The sequence below is a fragment of the Equus caballus genome, chromosome 13, assembly GCF_041296265.1.
Source record: "Equus caballus isolate H_3958 breed thoroughbred chromosome 13, TB-T2T, whole genome shotgun sequence".
Lineage (NCBI taxonomy): Eukaryota > Metazoa > Chordata > Mammalia > Perissodactyla > Equidae > Equus > Equus caballus.
The window spans coordinates 28739176-28758795 of record NC_091696.1 but is presented as its reverse complement, the minus strand read 5'-3'; the positions used below and the strand labels follow the sequence as shown (position 1 = coordinate 28758795).

At 49.3% G+C, this 19620-nt stretch overlaps 1 protein-coding gene across 2 annotated transcripts; it reads right to left on the bottom strand.

Moving 5' to 3' along the window:
- Positions 1 to 6495: 6495 nt before the first annotated feature.
- ASL (argininosuccinate lyase) lies at positions 6496 to 15960 on the bottom strand. 2 transcript variants are annotated; one of them, XM_001499711.7, is made up of 17 exons: positions 15828 to 15960; positions 15591 to 15645; positions 12320 to 12514; positions 11846 to 11929; positions 11546 to 11602; positions 11332 to 11429; positions 10074 to 10151; positions 9914 to 9991; positions 9421 to 9473; positions 9006 to 9068; positions 8707 to 8821; positions 8448 to 8532; positions 8276 to 8335; positions 7949 to 8032; positions 7034 to 7114; positions 6785 to 6891; positions 6496 to 6682 (listed from the first exon to the last, which is right to left on the bottom strand). In XM_001499711.7, exons 2-17 carry the CDS (start codon positions 15600 to 15602, stop codon positions 6538 to 6540), a joined length of 1395 nt encoding a protein of 464 aa, XP_001499761.1. In that variant the 5' UTR covers positions 15603 to 15645; positions 15828 to 15960; the 3' UTR covers positions 6496 to 6537. The 2 variants fall into 2 exon arrangements, with proteins under 2 accessions (XP_001499761.1, XP_070087912.1); XM_070231811.1 differs by having other exon boundaries at positions 12320 to 15347; positions 15828 to 15915.
- Positions 15961 to 19620: the final 3660 nt, after the last annotated feature.

Sequence of the window (19620 nt, the reverse complement as noted above, 5' to 3'; positions counted from 1 at the left end):
GACTTTTGTGTGTTGCTTCATATCTTGCTACTTTGCTGAATTTGTTCATTAGTTGTGACAACTTTTTGTGGAATATTTAGAATTTTCTACATATAAGATCATATATCTGTGAACAGATAGTTTTATTTCTTATTTCCAATTTGGATGCCTTTTATTTCTTTTTCCTGCCTGACTGCTCTGGATAAGATGTCCAGTACTATGTTGAATAGACGTGGCAAGAGTGGGCATCTTTATCTTGTTCCTGATCTTAGAGGAAAAACTTTGTCTTTCACCATTGAATATAATGTTTGTTGTAAGTTTTTCATATATGGCTTTTATTATGTTGAGTTAGTTTCCTTCTATTCCTAATTTTTTTAGTGTTTTTATCATGAAAGAGTGTTGAATTTTGCCAAATGCTTTTTCTGCATCAATTGAGAGATTCATATGGGGTTTTCCCTTCATTTTGTTAACGTGGTATGTTACATTGATTGATTTTCATATGTTGGACCATCCTTGCATTCTAAGGGAAAATCCCACTTGCTCATGATATATAATCCTTTTAGTATGTTATTATTATTTTTAAAGTGTGGCATATTGTGTTTTGTTTTGTTAGAAAAGAAAGGATTTCTTGAAGGAATGATCACCAGTGCCAGGAACCTCAGAGAAGTCAAGTAGGCAAAGAACTGAAGGTGATTTAGTCATTAAGGAGTTTTTGTTAAACTGGTACATGAATGTTCTTAGCAGTAATATTCACGATAGCTAAAAAGTGGAAACAACTCTAATGCCCATCAACTCATGAGAGGTTAAACCAAATGTGGTATATCCATACAATGGAGTATTATTCAGCCATAAAGAGTAATGAAATCCTGATACATGCTACAAGATGGATGCACCTTGATAACATTATGCTAACTGAAAAAAGCCAGGCAAAAAATGGCCACCTAGTTTATGATTACATGTACATGAAATGTCAAATAGACAAGTCCACAGAGACAGAAAGTAGATCAGTGGTTTCTAGGGACTTGGGGGAGTTGTTCAGATAAGGTTGGGAGCTTAAACAAGGTGTGAGATCTTTGAGTTAGCTGCTCAGAGGAGGGAAGGCAAAGCTGAGCAAGAATAAGTGAAAAAAGTGAATGTTTGCCTGAGCTTATAGGGCCAAACTTGCACATTCAGGTGGCTGCAGGAGTTGGTAAGAGATTGAGGCAACTGAGAACAAGTTGATGAGTTCGCAGAGTTACTGCGGGCAATGTGGTGGCTGCTAGTGAGCTGTGGTAGGCTGGAGGAACAAGAAAGTTTGCAAGAAAGGGAAGAAGATAAATTCCACAAACTCTAAGTAGACTAGAGAGCATTCAGCACCACATCTAGCACATGTAGCAAATACTTATTTGCTAATAATGAAATAGTCAATTGATTTTTTTTGAAGAGTATCAACTTTATTGAGGTATAATTCACATACTATACAATTCACCCACTTATACCAGTGAATTGATTTCTGACAAGGGTGCCAAGACAATTCAACTAGGTATGAATAGTCTTCTCAACAAATGGTGATGAGACAAATGAATTTCTACACAGAAAGGAATAGAAGTTGGACCCTCTACTAACACTATATACGAAAATTAACTCACATCCTAGTGGGTATGAAGTGACGTATCATTTTGGTTTTGATTTGCATTTCCCTAATGATTAATAATATTCAACATATTTTCATGTGCTTATTGGCCATTTGTAGATCTTCTTTGGAGAAATGTCTATCCAGATACTTTGCCCATTTTTATTTGGGTTGTCTTTTTATTGTTGAGTTGTAATAGTTCTTTTATATTCTAGCTATTAGACTCTTATCAGGTGTATGATTTACAAATATTTTCTCCCATTCTGTGGATGTATTTTCACTTGCTTTGAAGCATAAAATTTTCTTATGGGTTTCTTTTTGGAATGATGAAATATTCTAACATTGTGGTGATAATTGCATGACTCTGTGAACATACTAAAAACCATTAAACCAAACACTTTAAAAGGGTGTGTTTTATGGAATGTAAATTATAGCTCAATAAAGCTGTTATAAAAATAAAAGAATGAATGAATAAAAGGGATGGATAATATGCACTTAGAAAATTAATTGGTAGGGGCCAACCTGGTGGTATAGTGGTTAAGTTTGCATGTTCTGTTTCAGCGGCCCAGGGTTCACAGGTTCGGATCCTCGGTGTGGACCTAGCACTGCTCATCAAGCCATGCTGTGGCAGCATCCCACATACAAAATACAGGAAGATTGGCACAGATGTTAGCTCAGCAACAATCCTTCCCAAGCAAAAAGGGGAAGATTGGCAAAGATGTTAGCTCAGGGCCAATCTTCCTCACCAAAAAAAAAAAAAAAGAAAGAAAGAAAGCAAAAAAAAAAGAAAATGAATTGGTAGAAACTGGGAGCCAATATAGTTTCACCTAAATACAAGTTCTATAAAAGTAACTTTGCTCCCTTTTTTGATAACATCCTTGATCTCTTTTAGACGTTGGTGAGGGACTGCTCTAATAGAGGCTATCTGGATTTCAGCAAGATATTTGAAAAACTCTTTTATGACCTGTTTTTGGAAAAATGTAGAATGGATGACAGCATTACTGAGTATAATGATAACTGGGTGAGCAAACATGTCCCAAAAATGCCAATTAAAGGTAAGCTGGGAGAGGTCTCATATTGTATACCATAGGGCTTCAGCCATAGCCCTCATCATTTTTATTGGTGATTTCAGGTGAGAAAAATAGAAGAAATCCTGATCAAATTTGCAGGAGTCAGAGAACCAAGTCCACTTTAACTAGATGAATTCTACAAGGGAAAATTTTAGTTTGCACTTTTTCAAATAACTACAGATTACAGGCTGTGATAATTCCATAGTCCTCATGTGGAACATACCTCTGGAGTTTTGTTGACTTGGAGTCTACCAGTTTTGTGGTTCCCAAACATGTCAATGCAATCTTGGTGCTGCAATAGTAGGACAGTAATCACCTGTTCTGGATGCCACTGGCTACTAAACCAATAGCTATTGCCTGCTCCCTTCTTCCTTAGTTATAGACCCTGATTCTGTTCAGATGACAACAGGCTCAGTGAAGTGGGCCTTGCCCCAATCCCCAAGGGGTAAAGTTAAGTACAAGAACCAATAAGACAACCTCATTCTCTTTTGCCAGGCACTTGCTTTCTCAGCATCCCTTGCAGCTAAGGGTATAAAATGAAAGAAGAAAGATAAATTGACGTAAGAATTGGTAAGCAAAAAGAAACAGGATTTGATGATTTGGGAAATGCTCAGCCCATCTAGATTGCAAAACATGCTAAAGTTAGGAGATTACTGTCAGAAAGCATGCTTTAGAGAGAAAGCCAAGGGTGTGGTTGGACAAACTTTTGCTAGTGCCTGGAAAGGATAAAAACGTCAGAGTATTCTGTCATTGAGTGCTCTTTGAAGAGATCTGGCACGTGACTCATGGATCCCTTCATAGATCCCAGGAGAAGCCAGAAAAAGAGACGGGATTATCTAGGAGAGATCTATGGATCTTGTCTAAAGAAGTAAACTCCTGTGACACACACAGGAGACCCACGGAGTTCTTGAGGATGTTATGTCAGCAAAAACACTGCCAGAAGGACTAAAAGGAACAAAGAGAAGAAATTAAAGGCCCTCAAAGTTGTCTCAAAATTTTGCAGGCAGGAAACAGGTTGATATGCTTATATCTTACTCAGCTACAAACACGTGCTACTCTTCAAGAAAATGAACGATGACTCTGAGGGTGGTGGTATGGGCCCAGAGGGGAGAGCTGAGAGCCATGGAACATTATTCCCAGGCCTTGAAACCTAATAGAGTTTGCTGGGTTGAATTTCAAAATTTCTTGGAACAAGTGACTCCTTCTTTCCTTGCATTTTTTTCCTTTTAAAATTGAAATGTCTATAACTGTTATCCTCTGCCTAAACCAGCACTGTATTTTGGGAGTAGATAATTTGTTTCTCGAGTTTGTATTTGTGAACTCATTTAATCCTCAGCACAATCACACAAGTTTCATAGGTTCATGGATAGAAAGGAATTTTGCCCCAGGATGGATCATACTCAGAGTCTCACTCATACCTAATTTAGATGATTTAGATGATGAGATATGGGACTTTTGAGTTGATGAGATTTTTGAACTTGAGTTGATGCTATAATGGGTTGAGACTTCGGGGGACTTTGGGATGGAGTGAATGTATTTTGCATGTGGGATGGACATGAATCTTTGAGAGCCAGAGGATAAAATGTAGCAGGCTGAATAATGATCCTCCAAAGATGTCCATGTCATAATCCTCAGAACTTGTGAATGTTACCTAACATGGTGAAAGGGACTTTGCAGGTAGGATTAAGTTAATGATTGTGAGATGAGGAGATTATCCTGGTTTATCCAGGTGTATCCAATGTAATCACAAGGCAGGGTCCTTATAAGAGGGAGGCAGAAAGGTCAGTCAGAAAATGGAGATATGGCAACAGAAGCTGAGGGTCAGAGTCAGAGAGAAATCTGAAGATGTTACACTGCTGGTCTTGAAGATGGAGGAAGGGGCCATAAGCCAAGGAATGTAGGTGGCCTCTAGATACTGGAAAAGGCAAGCAAACAGATTCTCCTCTAGACCCTCTGGAAGAAGAATGGCCCTGCTGATACTTGATTTCATCTCAGTAAAACCCATTTCAGACTTCTGACTTCATGAAGTATAGGATAATGTTTATGTTGTTTTAAGCTACTAAGTTTGGGTAATTTGTTACAGCAGCAATAGGAAACCAGTATAAGGTCACACTGAGCTTTGGTGTAAATCGTCACTGAGATTAAAAACAAAAAGTAGACAACAGGAAAAGATTAAGCCAGTTGGTAGCAGAACAGACAGAGGCAGACACGAGGAGTAGCTCAGTCACGCATAGGCAGAGTGTGGAGAAAAGCTATACAAACTCTTGTTCTCCCTGAGCTAGGCGAGGTTTACTCCTTCTGGTCAGGTTAGATCACACACGGCCAGGCTCATGGGTGGGAAGCACTGGAAGGCTAATTCTAATTCCCTTAAGGAGGAACTTTTGACAGGATTTTCTGAAAACGTAGTTCTCACTTACATTGGGGCACGCCCATTGATGCAGGTTGTAGAATACCAATACGGCAGCTTTCTTCTTCACTCTATGCCAGCTTCCCCTGTGTCACATGCATTAGAATTACTATTTTAATCCCATCTGCTGTTTGATGGATGTAAGGCCCTCCTTCACTTCTGAGACTAGATTTTAGACATTCTCTGGATCAGCACTTCTGACTTTAATGTGCCCAAGAAGCACCTGAGGAGTTTGTTAAAAGGCAGATTCCGAATTAGGAGGTCGGGGTGGGACTCAAGGTGAGGCTGATGTTGCTGGTCGGCAGCAACTTTGTGTAACAAGGTTCTAGAGACCAGTGATTCTCCAGCTTGAGCTCACATCAGAATCACCCGAAAGACTGGTTAAAACAGATCTCTGGGCCCCACCCAGAATCTGATTTAGTAGGTCTCAGTGGGGCCCGAAAGTTTGCATTTTTAACGAGCTCCCAGGTGATGATGATGATGATGATAATGATCAGGACTCACACTTGAGAACCACTACTCTAGAAGATTCTATCTGTGACCCATAGCTTTGACCCTTTTTGGGATTTGGTGTCATGTCCCCACTGCTGGAGTTTTGGTTCTGTAGTTTACAAAGTCTTTTCATTGCTCTCAGAATCACTTGGGAGCAGTTATTCATTCTTCCTTGAATTTAGTTTATTTTTTTTGTTAATAAAATGTAAATTTCAGACATTTCTCCTCAGTATTGTGGTGAGATTTGTGTAGAAGAGGTCTCTGCTGGCTCATTGCTATTGAACATTCACTATGTGCCAGGCCTGGCCTCAAGCCTTTTGCAGACTTAATGTGACCAACATTCCCTTGACTGCAGCACAGGGCAGGCCCCCTCCAGGTATGACCTGTCTGTGGCCCTAGCCTCACAGTTAACGACTGGGAATTTAATTGTACATTACTCCACAGGGTGGAGGAGCCGTCTTCACCTGTGTATGATGCTCACGTATCGCCTGGCACAACATGCCAGCTGGATGACTGACTTTACCACCAAATATCCCATTCCCCTCATGAGGGCACAGGACACATTGTAATGGTGGCTGATGGTCCAGGGAAGGGTGGGTTAAGAAAGAGGAGAATGTGAGCAGGGAGAGCCTAGGGGACACTAAAAGGAAGAGGGATGGACAAGGACTGATTGAGTTAACCAAGCCCATCAGGTCCCATTAGGGCTGCAAGGAGGCTAGTCCTGCCAACATACCCAAGGCAGGAGGTCACTGTGATGGCCTGAGGTGAAGTGGGTGGGGCCTGCATAGGGCCAATCTCCTCTTCCCTTCCCCATCAGTAACTCTCACCATCCTTGCCCCATTTTCCCACTTCCTCGATGCCCCCACTGCCTGCTCAACAGATTCTGGAAAGACCACAGCTGAAGGGACGGGCTAGGCAGGAAACACGCAGCAGCCTCCTCTTGGGCCCACTTTATTCAGGGTGTGGTGGGGAGGGCTCTAGGCCTGCTGTGCCCGCAGCAGTGCTCGCACCTGGCTGATCTGCCAGTCAACACTGGAGCGCGCCGTGCCACCCAGGGCAGCATACTGCTCAACGCTGTGCCCGTAGTCCCAAACGTGGCTCACGTCACCCGAGAACAGGGGGCTGGGGGTAAAGGAGGAGATGGACCAGGGCAGCTGGGCCACCCCGGCCTCAGGAGCCCAGGCTCACCCCCTGGGAGGCAGCAGAGGGAGGGGAGGACCGCACCTGATGGTCTGTAGCTCCTGCAGCGACAGCTGGTTAAGGGCAACCCCCTTGGTCTCAGCCATGAACACGGCTTTGCCAGAGGCCTCGTGGGCCTGGCGGAATGGCATCTGTGGGCACCGGGGCGGAGGGGGGCACTGATGCCGGCTTCCTCTGTTCCCTGTTCTGCCCACACCCTCCCTGATACCCCCACCCCTGACCTGGGGACATCCTCCTCCCCTCACCTCTCCACCCTAGCCACCCGACACTTACCCCTTTGCGGACCAGGTAGTAGGCAAGGTCAGTGGCCAGCATGTCAGGACTAAGAGCCCGTGCCATGTTCTCAGGATGAATCTGGGGGATGCAGGCCGGGGGCAGGGTGAGTCCTAGGGATTCTGGGACCTGAAGCTGCCAGCGCCAGGCACCAGGCCTACCCCTCAGACAGGATGTCCCCTGCCTAGGGCAGATCTGCTCTTACCCACCCTGTTCTGCTCTCTCTGCTTGAGCCACCTTTTTACAAATATTGAGAATTTTTAGGTGTGCTACTGGGTTGCCTTTACTTTTTCAGAGTCCTTATCTTTAGCATGCATCAGAATCACCTAGAGGATTTATAACAACCCCCAGAGTCTCTGATTCAGTAGTCCTGGAATGGGACCCAGGATCTCATTTCTATCAAGTTCTCAGGTGTGCTGGTGCTGCTGGTCCTGGGACCCCACTTTGAGGACCACTGCTTTAGAGACACACCCTAAACTCTCTAGGAATGAAATGACATCATGATGAGGATTTGCTTAAAAATAACGGGGGGACGGAGGAGAGGAGTGGCTGGAGATAGCCGAAGCAAGGATGGCCATGTGCTGATTATTGTTGAAGCCAGATTCAACGTATAAACATGGCGATTCATTATACATTCTCGCAACTGTTGTATACTGAAATTTCCCAGAATAAATGTTTAAAAAGGAAATCTGTTCGGGCCAGTTGATGGGACCCCTCAAGTCTAATCCACTTCCATTCTACTGCAGCAACTTAAGCTTTGTCCCTTCCCCATTCCCAGGGGCAGGGACAAGCACATACCTCTCTCCCCCTGCCCCAGGTCTTCTGGACTACCCACCCTCACTTCCTCTCAAGATCCCCCTCCTGGCATGCCCACTCCAGAATTTAGGGGCCTAAGGGAGAATAGGAATGACTTGCCTGCAGTGTAGAGATGATACCAGTGGCCACTTGGAGGACGGCGCTCATGGTGTCTGACACTTCAAACACGGCTTCCTTGTCCTCCTAGGAGGCAAATGGCAAGAGATGAGGGCCCAGTAGCCCCACCCCTACTGAGGCATCACTGGGAACACTCAGCACCTTGCACACCCTACACTGAGGGCAAGGAGAGAGCTCTCAGGGCAGTCAAGGACTGGGTGCACAGGATGGGAGATGGCAATTCTGTGGGCCCCTACTGGGGCATGCCAGGGCCCTGAGAACTGCTGTGTGACATATATACAGGTGGGTCCACCACCCTCAGCCTCACACCTGTAAGTCCTTGTTGTAGGTGCTCGGAAGTCCTTTCAGTGTCATCAGGAGCCCAGCACACTGAGGGAAGAGTGAGGCTCAGGAGGCTGGACCTCGGAGCCCGTCCTGAAAGTTCTCTCAGGACCCTCCAGGTCAACCCAGAGGCCTTGCCCTCACTCCCTGCCCTGCTCACCCGCCCAAACACTCGCCCCGCCTTGCTCCGGATCAGCTCCAGGCTATCTGGGTTTTTCTTCTGGGGCATCAGGCTGCTTCCAGTGCTGGGAACAGAGATGCTCGCGCTGAAGGGGCTCCCCTTCCCCTTGTCTGGTCTGCTGGTTAGGGTGGGGCATGTCCAGCAGCACACAGTCCAGGTCTGCACAGGGGGTGGGGTGGGGAAGAAGGAAGCCATGCTGGTGGGTGCAGAGCTGGAGCAGGGCAGGGGGCAGCCTTACCTGTACGCATCTGAGAGCTGCACAAAGCTGAATTCCTTGGTGCTGTAGAGGATGAGATCCTCAGCCATCCTGCTAAGATGGGTCATGCACAGTGAAGCCCAGAACAGGAACTCAGCTTGTGGGATGGAAGGGAGAGCAGGCTTTCTGGTCACCAGGCCTCTCTTCCTCATTCAGCCTGGAGAAGCTCCAGGTGGACTATAAAGGGGTGGGAGGAGGCTGGAGAGGAGCCAGGGCTGGGGGACAAAGGTGAGAGACAGCGCAAGGGCCTGGAGGCTGAGCAGGCTGGCCCCAGGACTCACCCACAAAGTCTCGCTCACTGGTAGCATCCATGCTGTTGAGAGTGATAGCCCCAAAGTTCAGTTCTGGAAGAGGGGCAGACGGGAAGGCAACAGGGTTGGGCTGGAGGGCAAGGAGGGGTCTCCTCTACCCAAACCAGGGGCCCAGCCACCCTCCCAGCCCCCTTTCAGGGAGAAACAGTAGGTAGTGGCAGGAAGTGGGGGGAGGTCTCTTGGACAGGTCCCAGGAAGGCAGCTGGAGCCCTGAGTCTCCCCAGCACCATGCACCCCTCCATGGGCCTTCTCTTGCCTCTCCAGCTTCAGCGTCCATAATAAACGAAGGTTTTATCCAGACTCCTGCCCTCTCTAAGTATGTGTCTGTGGGACATGGCTGGTGCTGAGGGTGATTTCCCCAGGGTGGAGGGGCAAGGCGCCTCACCTGCTCGGAGCAGCTCCCGGTCCACACCCAGAGGATTGCCTGCAATGGCCCCGCTGCAGGGACATGTGTTCTGAGTGACCAGGGCTCCCAGCAGGCAGGCCCTGGCACACAGACACATGCACACCCAGGGCAGGACCCTGGCTGCCAGGGCTTCGGCCCAGTCAGCTTGGGTGCCAGACACTTGTTCCCATGCGGGGGACAGGGCAAGCTGTGGGCAGCTGGCTGGCCTCTCTGGAGCCTCTCTGGAGAGCTCTGGCCCTGCCCTGACACACTAGCTAGCTTGGTTGTCTGCATCTTAGAGAGAGGTAAAGGTCCATGCAGGGTCCCCCTCCTACTTGTGTAGCAAGAACCCTGAACAGGCAGGCCAGTTACCTGGCTTTCTGTCCCCCTGTCCTTCCTGGCTCCCCCACTTCTGTTGACCCCCAAGGGCCATGCTAACTATGTGGCAGCAACCTCCAACCTCCCACCCTTGGAGCACTGGGGCCTCACTCACCTCCCCAGGGGCAGGACGTTGATCCGCTTCTGCACCTCCAGCAGCCTCTCAGAGTCTCTGGTCAGTGCCACGGCATGGCTGTGGGAAGGCAAGGGGCTGGAGGGTCAGGACTGCCTGGTCCCTCCCATCCATCACAGCCCCTGTACCTCACCTCACTCACCTCAGGATCCAATGGCTCCAGCGGATGGGCTGAGCCCTCTGTAGGTGTGTGTACCCTGGGAAGAGGATGTCACGTTCCCTGTGGGATAAGAGTAAGGGCAAGGGACCTGAGGGACTCAGGAGGTTCAGGTGAGGCCTGCCTGTGACACCCAGGACCCTGTAGGCCTGGACCCCTCCAGGGAAGAGCAGGGCAGGCCTACTAAAGATCTGCCTTCATGGGGGACCAAACCATCTCCTTGGGACAAACACGTCACAGAGTGGGGCACTGTGATTCCAGGACCGGGCCAGGGCCTGGGGCCTCCAGGGGGCGAGGCTTTGGCCAGGATCAGGCAAGGTTACACCCTCAGCTCGGGCCTCTGCACCTCAGCAGCTGATCTGAGCAGGGCCAGAGCAGGGAAGGAGGCAGTGGGAGTCCGAGTTTGTGAGCACACGAGAAGCTCCCGAGGACCCCAAAATAGCTGGGGGCACTTTAAAGTAGGCAGGGCAGAGGTGCTGTGGGTGATGGTTCTGGTTTGTTTGTTTTTAATAAATAGCTTTATTGAAATATAATTCACCCATTTAAAGTGTATACATTAGTGTAAAACCATCATCGTGTCTATTTGAGAACATTTTCATCACCCCAAAAAAGAAACACTGTGCTCAGTAGCAGTCGCTCCTACTCCTCCCAGCCTCCCAGGTGACAGAACTTGTGCCCTTGTTTTCCCCCAGGTGGTAAGGGCCATGAAACTGGGGTCACTGGGAGTTGGGGAAGAGGAGGGGTGAACCATCTCTCTGACACCAAATAGGGACTTCTCAGCAGTCAGGTCACAGAAACCAAAGCTTGGGGTGAAGCCAGCAAAGGTGGCCTTTGGCTCTGTCCTTTGCCAACCATGCTGGGTGGGGATGGGGGACGTGGGGCACAGACCAGCTGAGGAATGACTCTGATGCCCTAGGCACAGCCGGCCCCTTTCCTCAGGCTTCAGGGCATCTGCCTAGTACCTTGGCCTCCTGCCTCTGAATCCCCAAAGGGTGAGCCTGCCCTGCCTGCTGAGCTAGGCTGGCATGGGGGTAGGGGACAATGCAAAAAATGCCCCACTCCTGGCTCTCTGCCTCACTCAGTGCAGGAGTTCTTGGACCTCCCCTGTACACCAAGGCCTGACTCTTCAACCCTCATCACCTGTCATCTAGGTCTGGTGTTCAGGCTGCCTGTCTCAGGCGTAAGGAGATCCTGGCTACCCTCATGGCCCTCTCTGCCACTGGGGTGTCCCCAGGGGACTCACGCCTCTGCCCGATCCACCATCGTTCTGATGAGCCCCCAGAGGAGGGCAGAGAGCGTCCAGCAGTTCTGCCGCATCCACAACCTGAGGTCTGTGACCACCTACAGGGAGGAGGAAGTGGCACTTAGGGAGGCAGATGTGCTGAGCCCTAACTCTGCTGCCTAGGCTCCCCAAGGTTGGGAAGGCACAGGGTGGGGGGCAGAGGGGCTCATGGCACCTGGTCGTTTCGACTTCGTCCTGTATGCAGCTTCCCTGCGGTTTCTCCGATGAGCTCCTGGGGGTGGAGGGTGGGGTCAGCCCAGGCAGAGCGTGCTTCCTCCCCAGCCATGTGGCCCTCCCTCCCTGCCCTAGGGCCCCCTGGTCTTGCCCAAGTCTCTGCCATCTTAGCTGAGGCCTCCTGTTCTGATGTCTTGCCTGTACTCTGCCAGTGATGAGGGGAACAGAATGATGGCGCTACGTTCAAAGTGGCCCAGGGTGAGGCAGAGAGGGGAGGCCGGCGGGGAGGTGGGAGTCGTACCTTCAGACGCCGCTCATTGGCCGTGTGGATGTCCTCATCATTGGGGTTTAGTTTGAAGGTGTCCTGGGCCCACTCCTCAGCCACCTGTAGCAGATGGCAGCAACCCTGGGGGTCAGCGGGCAGGCATTGGCAGCCAAGGGGATCCTGGCTCTAGTCCCTCCGTCACCTGATCACTGACTGTCCCTGTATAGGAGCTGAGTCCTAGGAGTGCTCCAGAGAAGGGGCCTGTGTAGCCCTCACCCCTGAGGGAGCATCTCAAGCCCAGCACACTTTTGCCTATGAGCCACGGGGCATTAAAGGATGAAGAGAGATGGTGAGCACAGCACATGGTTAAAGGGTACCTTTCTAGGTGTTTAATCACCACAAAGGGAAATGACAGGCTTGGGATGACAAGGAAACCTGCGCTCAGGGATTTGGTGGGAGCCAGGGCCACAGGGAGGTGCCCTAGGGTGGGCCTTGGGGTGTGAAGAGTACCTTGTCTAGGCCATGGTGTATCTGGTCCACCTCAGCCTTGGTGAGGAGGCCCGCCTTCTCCAGGCCCCGGCTGTAGGCCTTGCTGCCCTGCACGTCCACCTCCCACAGGTGCCGGTCATAGGTGATGGATGAGTTGAACTTCTCCATGATGGGGTCCACCGTGCCCACAAACCGGCCACCCCACAGCTTCCCGCTCTGGCCAGGAAAGCAGGAACAATTAATCTCCTCCCTCCACTTGAGAAGAGTGCCTCTTGCAAAAGGCCCTCAGGAGAGTTATCAAGTCTGATGGCAGTGGGCAGGATTATTCCCATTGGCTAGATAAGGAAATTGAGGCTCAGAAAGGGTCAGGAACTTGCCTGAAATCACTCAGGGAGGGTGTGTGGGAACATGGCTGGACACTGAAATTAAGGTTCTTGCCCCCAACATGACACTGCTCTAGGGAGATGGTGGCAGGGTACAAGGCACCCCTGAGACCAAAGCAGAACTTCTGGTCCCTTTCCTGTCACTGACCAAGGTGAGAAGTCACTCTAGAATCCAGCTCTGATGTACCAATGATAATGATAATACTGGCTAACATATATTGCATTCCTACTCTGTGTCAGGCATCGTTCCAAATGCTTGGCATGCACTGACAGCAACCCTCTGAAGTAGGTACCAATACTACTCCACTACAGTGAGGGGGAAACCGAGGCACAGAGCAGTTATGTAGCTTGCCCTCACTGGGGGTGGCAAAGCCAGGACTGTAGCCTAGCAGTCTGAAGTCAGAACCTACGCTCTAAACCCCACATTCCACTAGGGCCTCTCTGCTGTCCTGAATTTCTGCTGTAGGGACAGGCAGTGAGGCACCTGAGGGGCCCCATCAGGCTCAAGTTACCTGCATCTCCCTCCCACAGCTTGGAGTGGGGCCTAAAGTTCCAACCCCCACCACTCCTTGGGAGAGCACCCCTGACACATACCCTATCACTGGCCTTCTAGGAGGTCACTAGGTGACTCTCTGCCCCCCAGGAGCCAAGGGCAGAGGGATGACACAGTCGCTTCTGTTTTGAAAGAGGGCATAGGCCAGATGGGACAGGGGGTACCAAACACCTGAGAAGCAGTCCAAGCACCTAGAGTGCCAAGGACTGGGAGGAGAGTGTGCCAGGGTAGATGTGGCCATGTTACTTCACTGGCATCTTTTCTGTGGAGAGGGGGTTTATAATGGCCACTGGGGACAGATAGCCTCCTCTGTCCCCTTGCAATGTCCCAGACCACTGTTAGCCACCTGACCGTGGGCATATGACATAATCTCTCTAAGCCTCAGAGCTGCCTTTCTATAAAATAGGGATAATAACAGTACCCATCTGATAGCATTCGATTAGATACAATTTGCTAAGTACATACACAGCACAGTGCCTGGCACTCAACAAGGACTCAGTAAACTTTAGGCGTTACTAAGGAAGGGGCTGAGGACTGCCGGAGTCAGGGTGTGCCTTAGCTTGGTTCCTGTGTGCACCACAGGAGGCCGCCACCAGGCTCGGGCCCCAGGCTGTGAACTGATCCCTCAGTGCCCAAGAGCCTTGGCTCTCAGAGGACTCCGCCCTGCAGACGCAGCCTCCACCCCCATCAGCTTTCTGAGCTGTACAACCCGTTACCGCCCTGCTGCCCCAACAACCCTAGATCTGCAGCAAGCCCCGACGTGGGGCCCCGGTCCTGACCAAGGGGCCAGAGGACTAGGACCAGCCAGTCAGGATTGGGAGCCAGGCTGCCCCTCAGCCAGGGCCCTGGCACTGCCTCTTGCAACAGGCCCCTGGACTGCCTGCCTGGGTTCTTAGTAATAACAATTACTTAACAAGCCGGCTGCAGCCAAACCAATTAGTGCCAACCCACAGGATGGCCTGGGGCAAGAAGAGGTCACCTGGCCCCTTGGTCTCCTGAAAGCAACCCACTCTGCCTTGGGGCCAAGCTCCCACCCCAGGAGGATGTCACAGTGAGGTGCCACGACCTGGACACTGAGGAGAGGGGAGGCCCAATGTAGCGGGAGAGGGCTCTGCTCCAAGTCAGGGCACATCTGGGCCAGAATGATCCCTTTGGGGCAAAGGAGCACGGGCCTTGGGTTGAGCTGGGATGAATGAGCAACAGTCAATTTAGAATGCACAAGGGAAATACCAGTGTTGCCACTGGTAGTATCATTAGCCACGGCTTACTGTGCACCTGCTATTGCCTGGCCCTGTGCAAGGCATTCTACGTATGCTATTACACCCTCCTCTGGTGGGCACTGTTACCCCTACTTCACAAATGAGGGAAGAGGTTCAGGAAGGTTGAGTGACTGCTTCAGAAACCAAGCCTGTTCAGCTCCAAAGTCCAAGCCCTGCCCCGGCCCTCCACCACGACCCAGAAGCTAGCAGAGCCAGCATTCTCATCCTGTTTATTCAGATGAACAAACTGAGGCCCAGAGAGAAGAAATGACTCGCCAGCTAATCAGGGCCAGAAGGGACTGGAACCCAGACCTCCTGCTTCTCAGATCCAGGGTTCCCTTCACTGGCATCAAGCAAACAGCCTCTTTCACCTGAAGGGTTCAAAGCAACAACCTCATGATTCAGTACCTTACAGAGGTAGGCAGATAGGTATCATTATCCCCATTTGCTAGATAAATCAACTGAAGCCCAAGGAAAGAAACTTTTGCCTTGGACTCCTGCCACTCAGTGGTCAGGAAGAGAACCAGGACTCCTCCGGCTCTAAGGAAGAGACAGGAAGTCACAGGGCACTGGGGCCACTGGGGCATGGTCCCCTGCCTCCTGGCTCTTTCTACACAGAGTCACATGGACTCTGCTGCACAGGGCCAACTGCCACAACAGGAGAGGGGCACGGGGTGGGGACTAACCGGAGGACACGGGGGAAGAAGGAAGGAAAAGGTGAGGGGCCTGAATGAGTGGGCAGCACCTCTCCCGCCCCAGCCAGGAGCACGGTCAGGTCAGGTCAGGTCAGGTCAGCTCAGGTCAGGGCCACCTTCCCCAGCAGGGAGGGTTGGTGAGTTTGCCACACAGGCCATCTGGGGAGGGGGAGAGGGCGGAAAGTAGAGATGATGGGTACACCGGGAAGTCTGGGCAAACACCTCTTCCGGGCTCTGGCAGGTGCGCCAGAGGGTACCCACCGCCGGGAGCCAGCGAGGACAGTTGCCAGAAGGGCGGCGGCAGCAGGTCCGGCATGGGGAAATCACGTGCGCAGGGGCCCGGGGCGCCCCTCCCCCTCGTTTGGAGTCTCGGAGGACTGGCGTCCCCGAGGTTCCACTCACCTCTGATGCCATGTTGGGTGGTTCCTCGTCTTCCGGGAGCCTCGGTCCTCCGCGTCTGGAAGACAAGATGGGACTGACGACCTTCCCGGCCCCCGGGAGGCACGGGCTCCGGGCTGGGCACGGCGCTGGGCGGAGCGCAGCCCACGGGGAGGCGGACGTGGGCAGCGCCCAGCGCGCCACGGTCCTCGGCGCTCCCTGCGTCCCCCTGTCCCGCTCGTCCCGCCGCGGCACACTTACCACCGCCCGGCGTGCAGTCGTCTCCCGCCAGCCACCCGGCGGGGCTTTTCTGGCCCGGAGTGCGTCAGCAGCGGCCTGGCTCTGTCCCCGCCTCCTGGCGGCGGCCCCGCCAATCCCAGGCGGCCGGCGAGGTGGGCGTTGCCTCCGCCCTCCAACTCCGGCCCTGGGCGGGGCTGTCTCCAGGGGGGCTTTGGGCCGAGCCGCTCCAGGGCAGGAGTGGGGACAGTGAGGGTGGTGCCTCGGCGGCAGCGGGCCCAGCACCGGGCACTGGAGACTCGGGCTAGAGGTAGAGACGAAGACATCGGGCCAGGCCTGGCGGGCACACGAGATAAATAAGGTGAAAAGGCATGCCGGATCATTCATTCATTCAACAAACACGAGAGAAGCTGGGCAAAAGCTGGGAGGCCAGAATGTCAATGTCCTGCTTGGAGAACAAGAAACCGTTAGAATGGCTGTAACACAGGGTTAGGGCCTCCTAGGTAGGGGTGGGGAGGAAAGGTAGGAAGTAGGTTGGGGCAAGATTGTGAAGGGCATCTACACAGAATTCAAAGTGTATTACAATGTACATTTGAAAATTATAATCCAATGTTACTGCAAGAAAAAATAAATTAAAAAGAAAAGATTGTGAAGGGCTTCGATGTCAAGGGAAAAGGTTTGGTTTTGGGTCTTGGTCCTGTAGGTCGTAGGGAGCCAACAGATTTTAAAATTGGGGGAACCAAACTTTTTTTTTAGAAAAATAAATCTGGCAACAGTTCCCCTCCACACTGCCAGGATGAGGCTTCTGGGGTTGTGAAATTCACTCACTGGGGTGGGTCCATTCCCGGGGAATTGCTAGGGTTGTCTGAACCCTGTAACGGTAGCTGGGATTGAATCAAATTCTCAAGCCTTGTTAAATGACAAGTGCCCAAATTCATTGCCAGGAGACCCAGACTACAAGAAATGCTAAGGAAGTTCTTCAAGCTGAAGGGAATGACATCAAATGGAAGCTTGGGTCTACAGGAAAGGATAAAGAGCACCAGAAAAGATAACTATGTATAGTTACCTCTTATCTTAATTTCTTGAAAGGCAAATGACTATTTAAACTAAAAATAATAACAACGTATTGTTAGTTTTATAACAAAGTGGAAGAGGATACTAATGAAATTATACTGTTGTAAGGTTCTTACGGTATACATGAAAAAGTATAATATTAATTCAGGGCCAACTGGGACAGGTTAAGGATTCATATTGTAGTCCTTAGAGCAACCGCTAAAAAACAGGTACATCTAGGGGCTGGCCCCGTGGCCGAGTGGTTAAGTTCATGCGCTCCACTGCAGGCGGCCCAGTGTTTCGTTGGTTCGAATCCTGGGCGCAGACATGGCACTGCTCATCAGACCACGCTGAGGCAGCGTCCCACATGCCACAACTAGAAGGACCCACAACTAAGAGTATACAACTATGTGCTGGGGGGCTTTGGGGAGAAAAAGGAAAAAAATAAAATCTTTAAAAAACCAACACAACAAAAAAACAGGTACATCTAAAAACCCAATGGAGGAGACAAAATGGAATATTAAAATGTTCTCAATCCAAAAGAAGTCAGGAATAAAGGACACAAGTACAGATAGAAAAAACTAGCAAGATGATAGGCTTAAAAAACTATATCAATAATTACATTAAATGTAAATTAGTTAAATACTCCAATTAAAGGGAAAGGTTGGTGCTGGTCTCATGGCCAAGTCATTAAGTTTGTGCGCTCCACTTCAGCAGCCCAGAGTTTGGCTGGTTCAGATCCTGGGTGCAGACCTAGCATTACTCATCGAGCCACGCTGAGGGGGCATCCCATATAGCACAACCAGAAGGACCTACAACTAGAATATACAACTATGTACTGGGGGGCTTTGGGGAGAAGAGAAAAAGAAAAAAAAAAGATTGGCAACAGATGTTGGCTCAGGTGCCAATCTTTTTTGTTTTTTTAAAAGGGCAGAGGTTGTCAAAATGCATAACAAAAGTAAGATCCAACTATAGGCTATCTAAGAAAAGTCCACTTGAAATATAAAGACACAGACAAGTTAAAAGTTAAGTGATGGAAAAGATATACCATGTAAATACTAATCATAAGAAATTTGGAATGGATATATTCATATCAGACAAAGTAAACTTTAAGGCAAGAAATATCACCAGAGGAAAAAAGATCATTATATAATGATAAAAGGGTCACTTTATCATTAAGAGCTAACAATCCTAAATGGATATGCTTCTAATAACACAGCTTCAAAATATAGGAAGCAAAGATGAAGAAACTAAAGACATAAATAAATAACCCCAAAATTATAATTGGAGATATTAACTTCCCTATCTCTGTAATTGACAGAATCTGTATACAAAAAAATCAGGAAAGATATAGAAGATCTAAACAACATCATCAACCAACTTGACTTAATTGATATTTATAGAACATGCCACACAGCAACTGCAAAATAAATTAAATTATTGGTGCCCTTTGAAAGCAGCAGAATGATGATAATAATTTTTGTATTTAAAAATGACCCTGGGGCCAGCCTGGTGGTGCAATGGTTAAGTTCGCACATTCCACTTCAGCGGCCCAGGGATGGCTGTTTCAGATCCCCAGTGCAGACATGGCACCTCTTGGCACGCCATGCTGTGGTAGGCGTCCCACATATAAAGTAGAGGAAGATGGGCATGGATGTTAGCTCAGGGCCAATCTTCCTCAGCAAAATGAGGAGGATTGGCAGCAGTTAGCTCAGGGCTAATGTTCCTCAAAAAAAAAAAAAAAAAATGACCCTTAGGGGCTGGCCCCATGGCCGAGTGGTTAAGTTCGTGCGTTCAGCTTCGGTGGCCCAGGGTTTCACTGGTTCGGATCCTGGGCGCGGACACGGTGCCGCTTGTCAGGCCACATTGAGGCCATGTCCCACATGCCACAACTGGAAGGATTCACAACTAAAATATACAACTATATACTGGGAGGATTTGAGGAGAAAAAGCTGAAAAAAACGAAGATTGGCAACAGTTGTTAGCTCAGGTGCCAATCTTTAAAAAAAAAAAAAAAGACTCAAAAATGTATTATATTATAAATATACACCATGGAATACAACTCAACAATAAAAAGAAGTGAACTATTGATACATGCAATAACTTTTCTAAATGGTGGACATGGTAATGGGTGCCAAGGATTAGGGATAATGGGGAAGGCAATTCTAAAAGGGCAACATGAGGGATCATTGTGGTGTTGGAACTGTTTGGCATCTTGACTGTGGTGATGGATACACAAACCTACACAGGTGATTAAACTGTGTAGAATTTAATACACATACAGACGCACATAAGAAGAGGACAGGTGAAATGGAGAAATCTGAATAAGATCAGTGGATTGCAACAATGTCAATATCCTGGTTGTGATGTTATACAATAGTTTTGCAAAATGTTACCACTGGAAGAAACTGGGAAGAGTATAAAGGGATAGCCCTGTATTATTTCTTACAACTGCTTGTCAATCTAAAATTGTCTCAATAAAAATATACTATACAACAACAAACAACCACATAGATATAGAGATCAGATTGGTGGTTACCAGAGGGGAAGCGGGGAGTGGGGAGGGTAAAAGGAGAGAAAGGTGTCGGTGTCGCAATCCGATGTACACATCAGGATAGATGCGGAGAGGGCTGATGGCCACTCTGAGTTTATTATAACCAGCGTTTCAATATATACATAGCTTACAGCTGTTAAACATACACAGATGTTCTGGACAATGTAATTAGCGAATGCCAAGAATTCTTAGTGATTTCTCAAGGATCCC

Coding starts and splice junctions, on each gene's coding strand:
- ASL (XM_001499711.7), bottom strand. Junction 9,992..10,073: donor TGGAGCCATTGGATCCTGAG/GTGAGTGAGGTG, acceptor GCCTTCCCACAG/CCATGCCGTGGCACTGACCA. Junction 6,892..7,033: donor ACTACCTGGTCCGCAAAGGG/GTAAGTGTCGGG, acceptor CGGTGCCCACAG/ATGCCATTCCGCCAGGCCCA.